Source organism: Trichechus manatus, unplaced genomic scaffold (genome assembly GCF_000243295.1).
Source record: "Trichechus manatus latirostris isolate Lorelei unplaced genomic scaffold, TriManLat1.0 scaffold00023, whole genome shotgun sequence".
Taxonomy (NCBI): Eukaryota; Metazoa; Chordata; class Mammalia; order Sirenia; family Trichechidae; genus Trichechus; species Trichechus manatus.
Window position 1 is genome coordinate 2,378,373 of NW_004443959.1, and position 19,486 is coordinate 2,397,858.

A 19,486-nucleotide genomic window follows, 5' to 3' on the forward strand; every position below is an offset into this window, starting at 1 on the left:
TTATTTGGGGGTTTTCTTCATGTAATTTACTACTTTATCAGTTTTTGTAATGTGCTTAGTGTGAGCCACTATTTTCTCTGTAAAACCTAATGATTAAAAATAGTCGTGGTGGTGCCTATTCTGATTTACTTCTACCCAGTTTTGAGTTGATTAAGTGCTTTGGCTTTCATTGTTAATATGAAAATCCATCTGGCAAGAAATCTGTGAGTATTAAATTTTGTTCATGCCTGGAATATAGTACAATTGCTTAAGTGATTTTCATTTCAGATGTTTCCCATGTTATACTTATGTCTTTACATCTTATTGTTAGCCTTAATTTTTCTCTCAAGACATTTTATTATTTGCCTATTTGTACTTCTTTATGTCTAGTGGACACAAACTTATCTTTTCCATTTTAATTGTATTTTCTCTTTTGACACATAGTAGGTGCTGGATTTAGTTTGTTAAATGGATAAATCAATGACGGATAAGTGGCAAGATGACAGTTTATCTGATTAATCTTGATTTAATCCACAGCTGTTTTCCAGCTGAGTTCCTTGGAAGTAGGCACTGAATATATATTTCATCTACAGGCTCTAATGTACGGCTTGGCATATTAAATGCTAATAAATGTTTGTGGAATAAATAAATGTTAGAAATGGTGATTTTATGCTATTGGAGGCAAGGGCTTCAATATATTTATGTTCTAGTGGTAAAAAAAAAAAATCAGCAAACAAAATCCTTAAACCTAAATAAAACACTGCTTTAGCCACAGTACCCCTTCTGAACAAAGTCTATACTGTATTCTTACGATAGCCTCCTCTGGGCTACCACGGCACTATAAAGTGATGACATGTTTGGCTGTTTTCAGACATAGTAACGTAATACAGAGAGGAGTGACCTGGAGGTTGCTTCTCAGAATATATCACTGAGGTACCAGGAGTGAGTGCCTCTGAGGTGGGCTTTCATGAGGGTCATGGGAAGCTTGATGATCCTACTCTGGAAGAACCAGCCTATAGAATGTGTGTCAGATGCCCTAAAGCACGGGCAGACTGTGATTGTCCTCACAGATAAGAGTCCTTGGAGTTGAAGGATAGTGAATTTGGAACAAGTTGAATAGTGTGAGGGGAGCAGTGAGGATGTCAGCTTAGAAAGCAGTGAAAAACAGCTGTCTGGAATGAAATGTTCAAGTTGCTGTTCAGGCAGCCTACCTCTGTCTGAAGTAGAGTTAAAGTTGTAATTTGTTTGGGCTTTTTTCCTAAATATACCATATAGATAATTTTATCATACTTCCATGCATTGTGAAGTTAAATCTTTAATTCAAATACTTAGAATGAATCTGCTATGGCAAAAATGCTGATAGGTAAAATCTAATGTCCTGTACACTTTAGTTATTTAATCTTCTTTCCTTGAATAACTTAGCATTTTCCTACCTCTGTACTTTTGTTTATTTTATGCTCTGTGCCTAAAATGTCTTCCTTCACCCATTTTTCCACATCCAAATCTTAATTCAATATTAAAACCGTCTCACTATAAGGCTTTCTTTGTACCCCTTAGGCCCCCTTCACCATTCTTAAGCCCATATCCAAAATAACTTCTTCATTCTTTGACAACTCCTGGCACCTAATACCTCTCTGTGGGCCATTACAAATTTGACCTTGGGTTGTAGTCATTTATATCCATTTCTTAGCTCTCTACCTAAATTGTAGGCTGCTTGAATGTGGCACCTCTGATGTCTGAATTCTTTTTGTTTTCCCCCATTTCTCACAGGGTATGTGTACAGTATTTACTGATTTAACTAGCAGAAGAAACCACACTTTCGAGAGGGTATAGGAAGACTAGTACTATATCAGCTAGTTTTTCTACAGCTTAGACATTCTCATTAGTGCCCAATTAATCTGTCAATTAAAAAAAAGTGATTCATTCATTCACTTTTTCAGCATTTAGTTACTGTGACAGGTGGGCACTGTGATGAATCTGGGGATACAAGGATGACTATGATAGAGTCCAGGCTGTGGAACAAGGCTTCCCGTTGTGTTTAAAATTGAAGTAGCCAGAGACACCCATTTTGAAATAATCTTCAGGGAATAGATTAGTCCCAAAATGTCTAGACACCTGTGTCCTAGTTTTTTAATGCCTCAATAACAGAAATACCACAAATGGGTGACTTCAACAAACAGAAATTTATTTTTTTACAGCTTAGGAGGCTAGAAGTCTGAATTCAGGACACCAGCTTTACAGGAAGGCTTTCTTTCTTGGTTGGCTCTAGAGGAAGGTCCTTGTCTCTTCTGAGCTCTCCTCCTGGGCGATCTTCATGTGGCTCGGCATCTCTCTTCCCCTATCTTTGCCTCTTACTTGCTTGTTTAGTCTCTTATATCTCAAACGAGATTGACTTAAGATATACCCTACACTAATACTGACTCATCAACGTGAAAAAGTAAACCCATTCCCAAATGAGAGTATAACCATAGGTATAGAGGTTAGGATTTACAACACGTATCTTGTGGGGGGGAGTCACAATTCAGTCCGTAACATCTTGGTTCTATTAGATTAGTACTGCTTGTTCATGGTGCTCCTTCTTTTCATTAACTTTGATGACAAAAAGCATAGTACTTATGTCAGTGAGATTGTTCTTTAACTTTTATAAAGACTTTTTATCAAATTACACTGTGATCTATGCATCCTTAAATTTACGCAAGGCTGAATTATAGTAGTTGTTTTATCGTGGTAACATATATATAACATAAAACTCATAATTTTAGCCCTTTTAAAGTATACAATTCAGTGGCATTTAGTACATTGACAATGTTGTGCAACCATCATCCCTATCTAGTTCCAGAACATTTTCATTACCATGAAAGGAAACACCCATACCCCCCTCTCTCCAGACCCTGACAGCCACTAATCTGCTTTCTGTCTCTATGGATTTGCCTATTCTGGATATTTCATATAAATGAAATCATGCAGTTTTTGGTCTATTGTGTCTGGCTTCTTTTGCTTAGCATAACGCTTTTGAAGTTTATGTTATAGCATGCATCAGCACTTCATTCCTTTTTATGGCTGAATAATATTCCGTTGTGTAGATATATATAACGTTTTATATATCCATCTATCTGTTGATGGACATTTGGGTTGTTTCCACCTTTGGACTATTGTGAGCAGTGCTGCTATGAGCATGTATGTACAAATTTTTGTTTGAACCCTTGTTTTCAATTCTTTTGGGTATATACCTAGGAGTAGAATTGCTAAGTCATAATGGTTATCTTTTCTTCTTTCCTTCCTTCCTTTCTCCTTCCCTCCCTCCCATCCTTCCCTTCCTTCCTTCTCTTCCCTTCTTTCCCTCTCTTCCTTCCCTTCTCTTCCTTCCCTCCTTCTTCCTTCCCTCCGTGTCTTTCTCTGTGCAATCCTAGTGCATGTAAAGTGGTTTTGATTTGTATTTCCCTACTGTCTTAGTTATCTAGTGCTGCTGTAACAGAAATACCATGAGTGGATGCCTTTGACAGAGAGAAATTTATTCTCTCACAGTCTAGGAGGCTAGAAATCCAAATTCAGGGTGCCAGCTCCAGGGGAAGGCTTTCTCTGTCTGCCACCTCTGGAAGAAGGTCCTTGTCATCAATCTTCGCTTGTCAAGGAGCTTCTCAGTGGAGGGGCCCTGGGTCCAAAGGACACACTATTCTCCTGGTTCTTGTTTCCTGGTGGAATGAAGTTCCCGTCTATCTGCTCGCTTCTCTCTTTTATATCTCAAAAGAGATTGACTTATGACACACACTAATCTTGTAGATTGAGTCCTGCCTCATTAACATAACTGCCTCTAATCCTGCCTCATTAACATCATAGAGGCAGGATTTACAACATATAGGAAAATCACATTAGATGACAAAATGGTAGACATTCACACAATACTGGCAATCATGGCCTAGCCAAGTTAACACACATTTTTGAGGGACACAATTCAGTTCATAACACCTGCTGATTAATGATGGTCAACATTTTTTCATTGCTTTTGACTACTTATTTCTTATTTATCTTCTTTGGAGAAATGTCTATTCAAGTCCTGAGCACATTTTTAAACTGAGTTGTTTGTCTTTTTGTTGTTAAGTTATAAGAGTTCTTTATATATTCTGTATACTTGACCCTTAGATTTATAATTTGCAGATATTTTCTCCTATTCTTTGGATGTCTTTTCACACTCTTGATAGTGTCCTTTCATGCAGAAAAGTTTTTATTTTTTATGAAATCTAATTTATCCCTATTTTCTTTTGTTGCCATGTCTAAGAAACCATTGCTAAATCCAAAACCATGAAAATCTACTCCTATGTTTTCTTTCAATAGTTTTATAGTTTTAGGTCTTTGATCCATTTTGAGTGGATTTTTATATATGGTGTGAGGTAAGGTTCCAACTTTACTTTTTTTTCACGTGGCAATCCAGTTGTCCCAGCACCATTTCTTGAAGAGGCTATTCTTTCCCCATTGAATGGTCTTGGCACCCTTGTGGAAAATCAGTTTACCATAGATGTATGGGTTTATTTTTGAACTCTCAGTTCTGTTCTAGTGATCTGTATGTCTACCTTTATGCCACTACAAAGTTTTGATGACTGTTTCTTTGCAGTAACTGTCGAAATCGAGAAGTGTGAGTCCTCTAACTTTTTCTTTTTCAAGATTTTTCAAGGTCCCTTGCAATCTCATATGAATTTTAGGATCAGCTATTGTTTTTTGAGGGGCTTAAAGTTGTTTTTTGTTTGTTTCTTTCTTTTTTTGGTCACAACAAACTTGAGTTTTAATTGCAGGAAGAACTGAAGGTCAAGAGCAACATTTTTACCAAGTTGGTATAAAAATGGATCCAGACACAGTTGTTTACACTGACAATTACAGTGAAATTTCAAAATTCAAGCAGCAGTTTGAATCATATTTCTTGAAAAATGAAAACAATACCCACACAAAATCAGTACTCCCGGCGTGGTCTGCAGGACCCAGGTGGGGTCTAGCCTGGGGCTGTTGAGGCTGTTCTGCGCCCCCAGTCACCTGTATCATAGGTGCATGCAGGAGCACAGTGGTCCAGGACCCTCGGAGCTGGGGTGTGATTGCCTCAGGGACCAGCCCCTTCCTCAACCTGCCATGCAGTGGACAGGAGCCAGACCTTATACCCGAGAGAGGGGCTCCAAGGGACTTAAAGTTTTAAAGTTTTATTCCATACTGCCCTTGTGTACTCCAGAATGTAAGTAGGGAGGCAAACATGTTAGCATGTAATTAAGTGGTGGTACGTATAAAGTGCTGTTTACACATGTAAAGTGGTAATTTTGAGGCATTGAAAACATTCTAAAGTACCTTATTAATGGTCTAATAATATTTTAATTTAGTTGATTATTTTCAATAATATGTACCTTATTGTATTCCAATTCTTTGAAGTATACTCCTTTTATGATTAAGTAAACGAAGAAACTCCATTTTTTTTATGCTATATAAATGACCTTTTATGATAAATTTTTTTTCTGATAAAGCTTAAAGAAATGTATCTTCTCTGTGACTGCTGAGTGATTTATCATGGTAGTGCATAGTAGGAAGTTCTTTCAGGGCTAGGAAAGAATTATCTATTTCGATATTCTAAAGTGTGAGCCACTGATAAGTTGATAATAAAATATTTCTGCTTATTTTGGTACATTAGAGGAAAAAAGCACATTTAGTTTTATTTAGCTATATCATAGCTTTCTTCAGATTTAAGATTTCAAATTAACATCTACATTATTTTTGATTGGTCTTTCTCCATAGTATTACATGTTTCCCCTGCTATTCGAAAGTAGAATGTTTCTATGAAATCTTTCATAAGCCAAAGTGGCGTAAAGTGAAGAAATAATTATCACTGATTTATATGGAAAAAATTTTTGAGTGTTCCTAGATCCAAAAAATAACCTACGAATCATACTAGATAACACATAAAACCTGTTGGAGAACAAGGAACTGCAGGAAGATGAGGAGGAGAGGGTGGCAGCTGAGGAAGGCCAGGAGGAGACCATCATGGCAGGAGGAGCTGATGGGCTTCCTGACCAGGCTGCACGTGGCCCCGCCAGCCCAGACTGCAGTGCCCTGGACCGCTCCCCAGACCTGCCACCCCCCGGGCTCATGACACTTTTGAGTTTCTGCTCTACTGCTCCCCCGAGATTACCGAGATAATCGTGGGAGACTGGTGCCCGCCTACCATCCCTACATGGTTTTCACTACTGTCAGTGGATGCACAGGCCCTTAATCAGCTGTTTACATACGGTAGCACTGTTTTCGCTTTTCACCTTTTTTCATAAAAGTGAAAATCCTCTTAGAGTTTCTTTCAGTTAGCAACAATGGTTACTAATGAAGGTATTTCATAAAAGTCAAGTGGTGTATGGCGAATTTTTGGAGAGCAGGGGAAACTTGTATAATTCTGGAGATTAAATAATTAACAGCCAGGAGGTTGTCTGGCAGTCACTTAATCTCAATTGTTTTATTATATTTGAGAGATTTTGTTGTGTCATTATATTCTTAAAGCTGCGCATGACACTGTGTGCTGTGAGATTAGACTAGAATGTATTCAATTTGAGAATTGTATGGCTATAATTTTTACTTAGTAAATTTGTGGTCATAAAAAGTTAGAACCGAGAGGTGTCATAGAGGTTACCCATACAACTCTCAGAACTATGGAAACCAAGGCCTGGAGGGATGCTTAGTTTAGTAGTACAGGGGCAGGACCTGTATCTAGGCCAGTGTTTATTGACAGCAATATATATATATCCTCAGAGTACGTAGGTATGTATGTGTGTGAGTGTGTGTATAGTGAATTCTTAGTGTATCTTGGTTTCATTTGTATTAATTTTATACTTGCTGTCTTACCATTCTTATGCTTGTTGTTTTCTTCATTAAATCGAGTCACAGTACCTGCATGTGCACATTTTAAGTGTAAGAACAGTTGGCTTTTCAAGACTATTCAATGAGAAGGATAAATTTTGATTAGGTGTAATTGAGAGATCAAAATAAAGCATCATCTCTATATCTTATTTAAAAAAAAATCCATAGATCTTGATGATTTTTCTCATAGTTTTCTTACATAGTTGTCTCAGTCATGTATGTATTTTTCCTTATTTAGCCAGGTTACGATGACCTGAATCCTGACTGGAGGCTCTCTACTGAGAAGAGAAAAAAAATAAAAGGTGAGGTGTATGAAGTGTGATAATTAAAATTTTATGAGATTTCTGTAACATAAGAAGGTCTCTAGATAACACAACAGTGCAAAAGATCTCTCTGCTTCACTTTGGAAGAAACAGGAAGATTTCATAGAATCGGAAAAGGCAACAGATCTGGTTTTCTTATGGTCAGGTGTTAATATCATAGACTTTCCCCAAAGGCTAGGTTGGAGCCCAGGGCAAGCAGCATGGGTCTCCCCTCACCAGCCAGCTTGAAATGATGCACCGAATTCAAAACTTCTAAGTTTAGTCCTTTTCAATTGCTTTTGGGAGAAAGAGCTGAGAGTCAGTCCTTAAAGAATACACACAAAGTAGTTATCTCTTGGGGGTGGAAAAAAACCCCCAAAAAACAAACCCATTGCTGTGGAGCCAACTCAGCGACCCTTTAGGACAAAGTAGAACAGCCGCATAGGGTTTCCAAGGTTGTAATCTTTATGGAAGCAAACTGTCCCATCTTTCTTCCACAAAATGGCTGGCGGGTCTGAAGTGCCAGCCTTTTGGTTAGCAACTGAGTGCTTAACTACTGTGCTGCCATGTTTAAAGACTTTTTTTTTTTTAAACAATGAACTTGTATTATTTTTATAAATAGAAAAAATCAAATGAAATTTATATATAAATAAAAGTAATAGTAATTATTTAATTGGTAGATTAAAGCAAAACAAAAAAAAATTAAAAAAAAAAGAACACTCGAAGGGTTACTTTGAGTAAATGTTTCATTTTTCTTCTGGTGAAACGACCAACGTTAAATATCCTTGCATGTTTAAATGTCTCCTATAAAATCCGTGTTAGTCACAGGGTTGAAAATCTGTATCACAATATGTTTTTAACTGACATTTAAAGAGCATTCACATATTGATTCGTTAATATCGCACACCATACTTTGACTTACCTGCTTTTATTAACTAGTTATCTAAAACATTCATCCAGAAACATTTTTTGGCAAAAAATAATTTGTCAGAACAGAAGATAGAAGTCTTATTTACATGATTTGATCCTTTTCCTTCCTACTTTTTACTTAAGTATAAGCGTAAGTAACTATTTTTCAGTGTTCTTAGAATTCATCATTTATATGAATTGCTTTAGGGTTAAATTAGATAAAAATGTTTAGTTGATATGGTCTTTTTTTTATTAAAATGTGTTATTGTCATGGTGTTGAACTCTTGTTCTCTGTATCTCTTTAGTCTAATATGTATATACATATTTAAATATATGTATTACCTTTAAAGCATGTAAGAGGTATAAAAAATGGAATAAAATTATAATAAATATCATGCTGTTCCTATCTGAATGCCTCAGTTTGGTGAACCATAATTCAATTTTGTCTGAAAAAATTCTTTCTGGCCTTGAATTTTTTTTCTTCTGACTGAATTGCAAATTTAAGAAAAAATCAGCACTGGAAATGATTATGTATCTCTCTTATATTTTTCTAAAAGTATAATTCTCCCATATTGTTTGTTTGAAAAGTAATATGTGAACATTTTCCAAAAACCATTTAGAACCTTTATAATATATATTCTTTGTACATACCTACCTTTAAACTTATGTTGAAAATGATGACATATCTCTCTCCTAAATGTATTAGTTTTCTTGAAAGAAGGACCTTAATTTATTCACCTCTATATACTTGGAACCTTGGACTGTTTTGGGCAAGTTGTTGGCACTTAGATATTCATTAAATGAATTACCATTTCATACCTCATAGCTGAGTAAAAATTTGAGTGATGCCTGTTGTCATTGCTGCTTGTTGAGTCGATTACGTCTCATGGCGCCCCTATGCGTGCATAGTAGAATGGCTCCATAGAGTTTTCAAGGCTGTGATCTTTTGGAAGCAGAGCTCCAGGCCTGTCTTCTGAGGTGCCCCTGGGCTGGTTCTGACCGCCAACCTCTTGGTTAGTTGTGCTTAACCATTTGTACCATCCAGGGATTCAGTATACCTTTATGGTCTAAATAATGTAGGTGAATATGGTTTTGAAATGGATGATTGGAGTAAATATACCATACTTAAACCATATTTACAGAAGCATTTGTATATATTTGCTTTCCTCTCAATAGATAAAGAGTCCTTTTACCCACTGATAGATGTAAATTGGTGGGCAGAGAGTGCAGTTACTTTGGCTCGCTGTTCTGGTGCTTTGACTGTTTCATCTGTGAAAACTTTGAAGAATTTACTGGGAAAATCCTGTGAATGGTTTGAACCATCACCTCAAGTCACTGCTACCCATGATGGAGGATTTTTAAGTTTGGAGGTAATAACTTTCCCTTTTAAAGCAATCAGTGTATCTGTGAGTAGACATGTATATCACCAAAAATCTAAACACCTCATTTTTTATTTTAGTCATCCCGTGATATGACTTAGTGTTTACAGATAAAAATCTATGATTGGAATGACTCATTGTGTACAGTATCAAAGGAAAAAACAAAAGAAAACATTGTATAGTAAATAAAAAATTACACTGTAAAAGAATGAAGAAAATCTGTAGTTATTTTGCTCTCTATAAAGCATTTTTTCTTCACTGAAATTATAGATCTTTTTCCTGTATTAGTCATCTTAAGATACAGAATGGTATTACTATCTAAGAAATATAGTCTTTAACCTATTTCCATGAAGTTTGGTACCTCAAGAACTTTGGTTCTTTTTGGTAAGGAGAACTTATCTATCATGAGAGAAGACTTGAGAAGAGAGGCTAGTAGTTTAGTGTTATGTTTTGCTCATTTAAAATTCTTATTTTAAGTCATTCAATGGTAACAACTTTCTGTAGCTTTCACGTCAGTGCAGATTGACAACTGTGTTTACCCCACAGTTTGTTACTGAGTCTAAAGATGTTCTTTAAAGAGAACTGTGGCTTAAAATCTAAGCCAGTTCAGATTCAAAACTTTGCAAAGCTGTTAGACATATTTGAAAGAGGGGGAGAAAGAGCTGTTCTCAGTAAAGCAAATACCTTTGTGTTCATTTTCTAAACAGATGAAATAAAAACATTTTTCCACAGCAGGTAGAGTAATATCAAAGTAAAAGAAATTAATATTCTCCTTTATTTCTGTAAAGTTATTACAAGGCACATATTTATAGGACCATAGTAATGACTTGTTATTAAAAATGCTTTAGTTTTGGACGTGTAAAGTTGATAACGTATATGTGTGATTTTGGAGCTGTTGGCGTGCATGTTTATTGTGTTAGTCTTTTGTTTTCCATTGTTAGTCTTAATCAGATGGCTCATGTAATTGATTTATTAAACCAGAGGAGAATTAAAAACTTTTTTCTTTCTGTTATTACCTCTAAAAACTTGTCTTTAGTTCCTCACTGATAATTTAACATCTTCTTTTTCAACTTTTCAGTGTGAGATTAAACTTGCCCCCAAAAGATCTCGTTTGGAGATTAGGTCTGGAGAAGAAGATGAAGGAGAAGAGGGTTCTGATTCTGATCACGAAATATCTGCCAAGGCTCGCTACTTTGGTTACATAAAACAAGGCCTTTACTTAGTGACCGAAATGGAGCGATTTGCACCACCACGGAAACGCCCACGAACTATTACTAAAAACTACCGCCTTGTGAGTTTGAGATCCACAACTCCAGAGGAACTTTATCAGAGAAAGGTGAGAGTATCATATTATTATCAAAGTTTGATGGCATCAGTATTTTATTGAGGGAAAAAAAAAATTTTAAATCAGGAAAGAAATTTAAAGAGGTATTGTGAGATCATTGATGTGTTAGAAATGTCAGTATTATGAAAAGCTTTTGAAAATAATGTTGGGCTTTGTACCTGTGTAGTCAAAATAAAAACTGGATAAAAATGAATTCACTTGGAATTGGTTAAAGACTGATTATCTACTTATAGTTTAGTCAGGTTTTTTGCTGCTCTTCAGTGGCCTTTAGCTCTCACTTTATCTGTGTTTAAGCGCAGCTGTCTACTCAGACTGCAGATGCTGAGGGATGAAGTGCAGGCACTTGTTTTCTAATTAGAGTTTGCTTGGGAAGCGTTTGACCAGCGCTGTGTGTTCTAGTTATTTGTTCTGTTCCTGACATGCCATGGGAGGGTCCCCGAGACTAAGAGTCAGGCTGTCACACTTGTAGAACTTGTTTTGCCATCATACTGGATAGTTCAACTTCTGTTGCTCATGTTTCTTTTAAAGTGTTAGAAGAAGTACCTGATCTCTCAGCCCCTCAAAGTGTTTGTGAGCTTCTGGTTCTGCAGAGTACATGAGAATTGTTAGGAATGCATAATGACATGCTGTCAAGGAATTATCACTGTTCATGGATCACTCCCTTGTAGTGACACTGTGAATAATTCAGTAATGTAATATCCCTGTTTCTATTTCCTTCCCTAAAGATTGAAAGTGAAGAATATGAGGAAGCCTTGTCTCTGGCTCATACCTATGGCCTGGATACTGATCTAGTGTATCAGAGGCAGTGGAGGAAGTCAGCAGTCAACATTGCTTCAATTCAGAATTACTTGGTATGTTTAAATATTTTGGTAATGTGGTAAAATTCAAATTCATGGTATATCTTTTGGTAATAGGCCTTCATTTTAGGGCACTTTACATTGCTGACGTTTCTATAGCTGAGGAAGTGGGGTTTACTGAACTGGAAAAATTGTCTCGTTATCAGATTCTGTTGCCTCTGCACCTGGACTCTGATGCTGAAGACGTATGAACAAATACTCACTGATAAACCAGCACCTGCCTGGTCACAGCCTAGCCTCCCTCAGTGACCTCTGTCACCAACATCAGGGTCCAGTTATGTGCCAGAACCCACACAATAATGTGAACAGGGACCGTTTTAATATAGAGAATTATTATCTAGTCATAAAGGATTGACTATAAAAGGATAAAGAGAACTCTAAAGAATATGCTAGGGCTGAAGTAGAGTACCCGAGGAGGGAACAAACTTGGAATGAGGGGGCCTCCTCCCAAAGGTTGGGATCCAGACCTCACTGGAGAAGCTGTAATTGCAGCACGTTGGGTGGAGAAGTTCCCTGGGTTGCCTTAGGCCATAGTTGCTCATCCATAGTCGCCAAGCTTGGCAGGTAGTGAAACATGGGCTAGACTGGCAAGCTGTAAGCCCACTGCCAGGGTGCCCGTGAGCTGAGGCTGGGGGGCAGAAAACTCCCTATCAGAGTACATGCAGCTCAAGGCTGGAAGGTAAGAAACTGTGGGCAGAAGTGGAAAGAAAAAAATCTGACCTGAGGCAGGCTGAGTTTGAGAAATTTCCTGCTTAGATGCCTGGGAGATTTACAGGGACCCTGCTCATAGAAGTGCCACTGAAACTCAACAGTGATAGGAAGTGACATCACTGGATGTCCCCCACATACGTTGCTGGCTGCTATGGACTAAGAAGAAAAGAATCAAAGCACAAGGTGACCAGAAATGGGGGCCTTTTCTTCTTCAGTGGCTCTCCAGCACCCTCTATTGACAAGCGTAATTTTGTGTTAGCTGCAAAGGAGAAATGTTATTGCAAAGCAGGGTTAGAAGGGTAGGTTTGGAGTTGAGAGGCGATAAATATATAACTGGCACATCAGCTTTATCAAATGCTCCTTCCTTCTCTGCTTAAATACCACAACTGTGCCCCTCTGCTACCCCTGTCCACCATAGTTAAAGTTATATAGCCTGTGGGTTTTGACCCTTGGTACCTTTGTGAAGAAGGAATTGGATTCATGGCATGCTTCTAAAAATGTGTGTCTTCTGATCTGCCACTTAGAAAGGAAAATACCTGTTACATTTAGGAAGATTCTAAGAAATGTGGGGAAAACTCCATGATAATTATTTTGCTTACAAATTGATGTACATGAGTAACGAAAAATAAACAAACATATTCTGGAAAATTTGTATGGAAGAAGTTGGCGTTTCAACCAAACAGGAAGATAAACTGTTTCTATTGGTAAGATATCACAGATGAGAAAGCATGAGAGATAGTGAAAAAAGGGAAGAGAAATTTGCTTGAATTTTTTTAGGGAATCAGAACACTGATCCTGAATTATATTTCTTTCTTCTTTTGTGACTTAGAAGAGTGAGACCATGAGTTCACACATACCCATTTATTGACATTTTCTGGGAGCACACTAGTAGAGAATAGATGTGGTTCCTTAGGAGCTTACCAGTGCTAGGAGAGGCGAAGCAAGTAAAATTTCACTGGTGGGAAATTTTTAATTCAGCTAAATAAATAGACAGTTAAGGGTTAAACAAACAAAAAATTATGCTAGAGACAGTGAGGGAGTATAGGAGAGGCATAAATACGGTGTTTGCTTTTAGGGAACCTGTAATCTTACTGAGAAGACAGTGATTATAAACCAAAACAAACCCATTGCCATTGAGTTGATTCTGACTCATAGTGACTAGTGAACATGTTTTGAGTAGGGATTTGAAAAGATTTTAAAATAGGTCTTCTAGAGTTAGAAGTAAGGAGGGCATTCTTAAATGTAGGACAAATGGTATGAGAACATTGGGAAAAAAAAAAAGAGCATTGCTCATGAAGCCGGTGACCAAATCTGTCTTATTCATTGCTGTATCATGTCAAGTTCAGCGCCTGGCACACAGTAGATACTCAGTAAATATTTCTTGGATGAATAAATGACATCTGTAAGTAAACCAATCTGCTGGAGCTGACATTTGATGATAGTGAACATTGGGAAAAACAATAGAAGGATACTGAGAAGATGTTGAAACCTTATGATGACTTTTTTAGACTTTTTAAAATCTTTTGAATAATGGGGAGCTGTTGTAGATTTTTTTCCATGGAGTTACAGAGGAAGATGGTGTAGAAGATGAACTGGAGTGGAAGGAGAATGTTGGTTGGGAAACCCTGTTAGGGGCCAGGGACTCCTACAGTGTCCCAGCTGTTATGTGTTGGTAATTTGGTCTGGTAGGAGGCCATAGGTATGGAAGACGGGAAATGAATGTAAGAGACATTTGAAGAAAGAATTTATATGATGGGATGTGTAAATGAATATAGGGTATGAGCCAAATCTTACTTTTAAATTTGTAACCATAAAGGCTCTTTCTAAGAAGAGGGCAAGTCAGGGATTTTGAATGTAGCCTGAGGAAACAGTTGAGAGGGAAGAACAGAACCTCGAGCTTTCCAAAGAACAGCATACCATGGCTTTTCTTGTGATTAGATTATCATCTGTACTATGTAGTATATCTCATGGTCAAATAAATACAGAACCTTGATGTACTATGTCTCATTAGTTTTGATTCAAAGCCAAACACTAAGTGGAAAATGTTTGTTACAATAGGATATATCATATCTTCCCTTCTTTATGTTCTACTCTTTTATGCATTCTAAATGCGAACCAAAGACCACTATGAAAGGTTGGAAAGATCTTTTTTTATTTCCAAAGAAGAGTACTGAGCTTTGTTTCTTTGTGGCTCCTTAGAGGAAAAAAAAGAACAGTTGCAATCATATTCCATGCATCCAGTTCCAATCAGCATTAGGAAATTAGCTTTTTAAGGCTGAGTTTAGCTTTTTTAGGTTGAGCTTCTCTAGCAGCTACCTGTGGCCAACTGCTTAAGTAGCTGTAGTACTTCAGGTATAACTTTATAACTGTGAAAGTGAGGTGTTGTAAGATGTCATGGATTCTTTAATGCCTCTGTTTTTTATTTTCTTTGTATCCAGAGTAAAATAAAGAAACGATCCTGGGTTCTTCATGAGTGTTTGGAAAGAGTTCCTGAAAATGTGGATGCTGCAAAAGAACTACTTCAGTATGGATTAAAAGGCACCGACCTGGAGGCTCTTGTAGCAATAGGGAAAGGAGCAGATGATGGCAGGTTGGTTATATAAAGATTTGGATTCAGAAGCAAATGTGACTCTGTGAAAATTTTTGAGATGAGACATTAGAAAGGGTAAACTTTATTTATGTTATTCTGATATGAAGCAATTGCTTTCCATCAGTGCTTCCTTATCTGAGGTCACAGCGTTCTTTCCTGTAAATTAAATATGTTTGCATATGACAGCTTGATGCTGAGGAATGATCAAGTTCTACAAATGCTTATTAAATGCTGACCGTTTCTAAGCTATGGGCTTAAGAAGGATACTTGAGTTTGCTTACTAGTCAGATGAATGGCCTTCGGCAAGTTTAAGCTTCACTTTCCTCGTCTGTAAGACTATACCTCCTCCACAGAATTACCGTGAGTGATTAAATTATATATCTTGTGAAAGTACCTCATAAACTTTGAAGCGCCATACAAATGTCAGTTAATAATAATAGTAAAGTTATTTGACAAGAGTCATTGCTCACCAGGCATTTGGAACTTCTTTTGAAATATAAATGTGGTAGTATATCTGATAATCTAAATGAAACTGCCATTCATTACTGTTTTCAGATCTTTTTTTATTTATTTTTTCCCATACAAAAATTTATACATACATTATTATGTGACTCTAATTGCTCTCCCCACACTGTGACAGAACACTCCTCCTTTCCACCCCTGATTCCCCATGTCCATTCAACCAGCTCCTAACCCTCTCTGCCTTCCCATCTCACCTCTGGACAGAAGCTGCCCGTTTAGTCTCTTGTATCTACTTGAGCTACAAGGCACACTCCTCACAAGTATCACTTTTATGTCCCACAGTCCAGTCCAATCCCTGTCTGAAGAGTTGGCCTCGGAAATTGTTTTAGTTGTGGGATGGTGGAGAATCCAGGGGCCATGCTTTCTGGGGTACCTCCACTCTCAGTCAGACCATTAAGTCTGGTGTGATCTTAAGTAGAAGTGATTCAAATTGTAAACTCTGTTGGCTGCATTTTCTGCGTCAGCTGCTTTACATTGGGTGAATATAACTCCATATGTTTTCCTAAATAGGCTTTATTTTCTTCAGGTTTTCATTTCTGTCTGTGATAATTATTGATGACTTTTTGCCCATTTTGTGGATGTTATCACTTTGGTTACAGTAGCAAAAGTATTCTTTCCAATCATTAGTTGTTTCTCTTTCTTTGGAAATCACTTTAATAATAATATCTGTCCAAATGGGAAAATCAGATTTTCATTGCATGAGCTTAAAAAAATTAATCTATTACATCTATTTTGATTTTTTTTTCTTTTTCTTGCAGATTTACATTACCTGGTGAAGTAGATATTGACAGCATCTCCTATGAGGATCTTTCACCTGATGAAGAAGAGCCTGCCAAAAATAAAAAGGAAAAGGAGCTCATGAAGAGACGAGAACTACTTAAATTAGTGAACTTTTCAAAGTAAATGATTTATTACTGTTCATTTGGTAATTTCTTTAAAATTATTAGTCGTTGTATTGTGGTCTTTACCAGTAATAATTGCTTTAATTATTTCATCAACTTAAATCAAATGCATTTCATATTATTTTACCCTTGTTCTTTTGGGTACTGTTCCATTAGTTGTGGGCTCAATGGAATATTAATTATTTTTATTCTGTTTTAACTCCCAGAGAAACATGCTTTTATGTAAACATAAGTGGCCTAATATAGTTATTCAAAACAGGTTAACACTGGAACAAAAGGAACTTTGCCGTTGTAGACTGAAATTATTAACCTACTTAGATCGACTTGCAACATATGAGGTAAGGAGTAATTTTAATCAAACCAATTATGTTCATTTGAGCTGTCATTATAAATGCTGTGGCTCTCTTAATATCTGATATTCTAGTGCGTTAGAACTATTTATGTGGAAAAGAAATAACTTCTTACAGAAGCAGGTTCTCTTGGTGTCATGGATTGAATTAGGTACCCCCAAAATATGTGTCAGTTTAGCTAGGCCATGATTCCCAGTATTGTGTGGTTGTCCTCCATTTTTTTTTATTTGATGTAATTATGCTCCATTTTGTGATCTTTTGTAAATCCTAACCCCTATATGTTAATGAGGCAGAATCAGGGTGGGGCATATCTTGAGTCACACCCTTACTCAGGTCACACTCTTACTTGAGTAATACCTTTCATCTTACAAGAAGAGTAAAAGGAGAGAGAAGCGAGCAGAGAGGAAAGGGACCTCACTACTACTAAGAAAGAAGGGCCGGGAGCAGAGCATGTTGTTTGCACCCAGGGTCCCTTCCATGAGAACCTGCTAGACCCAGGAGAAGACTGATGCCAAGACACATGGAGATCTCCAAGGAACACCAGGCCCACAGATGTTGAAAAGAGACAGGGATCTTCCCCCTAGCGCTGACAGAGAGAGAAAGCCTTCCCCAAGAGCTGATGTTCTGAATTTGGACTTAGCCTCCTAAACTGTGAGAGAAGAAATTTCTGTTCTTTAAAGTCATCCACATGCATTTCTGTTATAGCAGCACTAGATAACTAAGACCACTTGGATACCACTTCTGGAGAATTAGAGATAGTGAAAAGCCAGAAATGGTTTCATTATACTAGGGAATAGAAGTGCTTTAGCCATTTCAGTGCATCTGTGTTTCCTGGATTAATAGTCCTTTTCATTTACTTGTATTTGACATTTTGATTTCAAACTAATGGCATATAGCTGCCTCCAGTACCAAATTTCAGTATAGGCTGAGTTTTAATTATCTTAGTATGGATATTTATGACTGGTTTTATTTTAGTGATTTGTTGGTGAGTTGAATTTAATCATTTGAACTTTGATCCTAATTAGGGCCAAAATTAAGACATTTGAATTTTAAAAAGTATACTTCATATTTGGGTCTTCAAGGGAACAAACACAGGTGTTTCCATGTTGAGCATTTCAGTAGCAGCTCTGTGTTCTAAGACCAATTTAGATATTGTTAAAAGGTGTAAGTGGAAATGAGCAACATTTCAATAAGTGTATATAGTTCAGATTGTTTTTTAACATGACCCTGATGACTGAAGTTGCCCAGCTTTTCAAATAAATTTATAACTATTGAAATTTACTTCACTTGGAGGTCACTTCCTCATTCTGAGCTGCATCTCACTTTTGTGGCCATACCTTTCTCAGCTCTTATAGTAGGCACTTAGTAAATGTCACATCTAATGATGTGATGCTCATCGCCAGAATAATGGAGGTGGTTAGTACTTTTGACACAGGAAGGATTTATTGAACAGAACATTGCATGATTATAGAAATTAAGTAGAAATGGGACCTAGAGCACGCGTAGAGTTTTGAGGCTTTTTTAGGAGCAACGATATGTGTTTTCCATTGTAACTGGAAGGAAGGAAAAACGTTGGTACACACGCAGGTATGTTTGTACTTCTAGTGGGTTGGAAAACGAGGGACTTCCCATCTAATAGGGTCCATGAAAAAATAATATAAGAAACAAGGTTTTCAGCTGAGAATGGGGGCCGGGGTATAGGATGTTGGAGGTCTCGAAATCTGCACAAAAGACGTCTTTAGGGTGTTAAAAAGCAAAGACATCACTTGGAGGACTAAAGTGTGCCTGACCCAAGTCATGGTATTTTCAGTCACCTCACATGCATGCGAAGGCTGGACAATAAATAAAGAAGACTGAAGAAGAATTGATGCCTTTGAATTGTGGTGTTGGTGAAGAATATTGTATATACCATGGCCTACCAGAAGAACAAACAAATCTGTCTTGGAAGAAGTACAGCCAGAATGCTTACTTAGTAGCGAGGATGGCAAGACTCAAGTACTTTGGACATGTTATCAGGAGGGACCAGTCCCTGGAGAAGGACATCATGCTCAGTAAAGCAGAAGGTCAGCAAAAAAGAGGAAGACCTTCAATGAGATGGACTGACACAGCAGCTGCAATAATGGGCTCAAACATAGCAATGATTGTGACAGTAGTGCAGGACCGGGCAGTGTTTTGTTCTTCTGTACATGGGGTCGCTATGAGTTGTAACCGACTTGATGGCACCTGCCAACAGCAACAACAACAGCAAGTTAATAGAGTCCCTGGGTGGTGCAAATGGTTAAACGCTTGGGTTCTGACTGAAGGGTTGGTGGTTCAAGTCCACTCGGAGGCACTTGGGAAGAAAGACCTGGCAATCTACTTCCAAAAAATCAGCCATTGAAAACTATCTAGCACTACCCTGAGACACACAGGGTCACCATAAGTTGGAATCAACTTGATGGCAGCTAGTTTGTTGTTTTCTTTTGTAAGGACTAAATGGGAAGTTATCCAGTGCTGCTATAACAAATACCACAAATGGCTGACTTTAAAAAACAGAAATGCATTTTCTTACAGTTTAGGAGGTTCGAAGTCCAAATTCAGGGTGCTGGCTCTAGAGGAAGGCTTTCTCTCTCTCTGTCATCTCTGGGGAAATGTCCTTGTCTCTTCAACTTGTTTCCTGGTTTTTTGGAGATCTCCATGTAGCTTAACATCAATCTTCTCCCATCTCTGTTTCTCTTGCTTACTTGTTTAATCTCTTTTATATCTTTTTTTTTTTTTTAGGTTACAT

General features: G+C 37.3%; 1 protein-coding gene across 3 annotated transcripts in view; it reads left to right on the forward strand.

Annotated features, from left to right (window-relative positions):
• NBAS (NBAS subunit of NRZ tethering complex) overlaps positions 1–19,486 on the forward strand; it is a 461,389-nt gene that overhangs the window by 109,510 nt on the left and 332,393 nt on the right. For all 3 annotated transcript variants that reach the window (XM_023728239.1, XM_023728240.1, XM_023728241.1), the window contains 7 exons: positions 7,091–7,154; positions 9,240–9,433; positions 10,521–10,778; positions 11,513–11,638; positions 14,794–14,945; positions 16,226–16,366; positions 16,629–16,707. In XM_023728239.1, the coding sequence (XP_023584007.1) occupies positions 7,091–7,154; positions 9,240–9,433; positions 10,521–10,778; positions 11,513–11,638; positions 14,794–14,945; positions 16,226–16,366; positions 16,629–16,707 (1,014 nt within the window). The remainder of the gene's footprint in view (positions 1–7,090; positions 7,155–9,239; positions 9,434–10,520; positions 10,779–11,512; positions 11,639–14,793; positions 14,946–16,225; positions 16,367–16,628; positions 16,708–19,486) is intronic.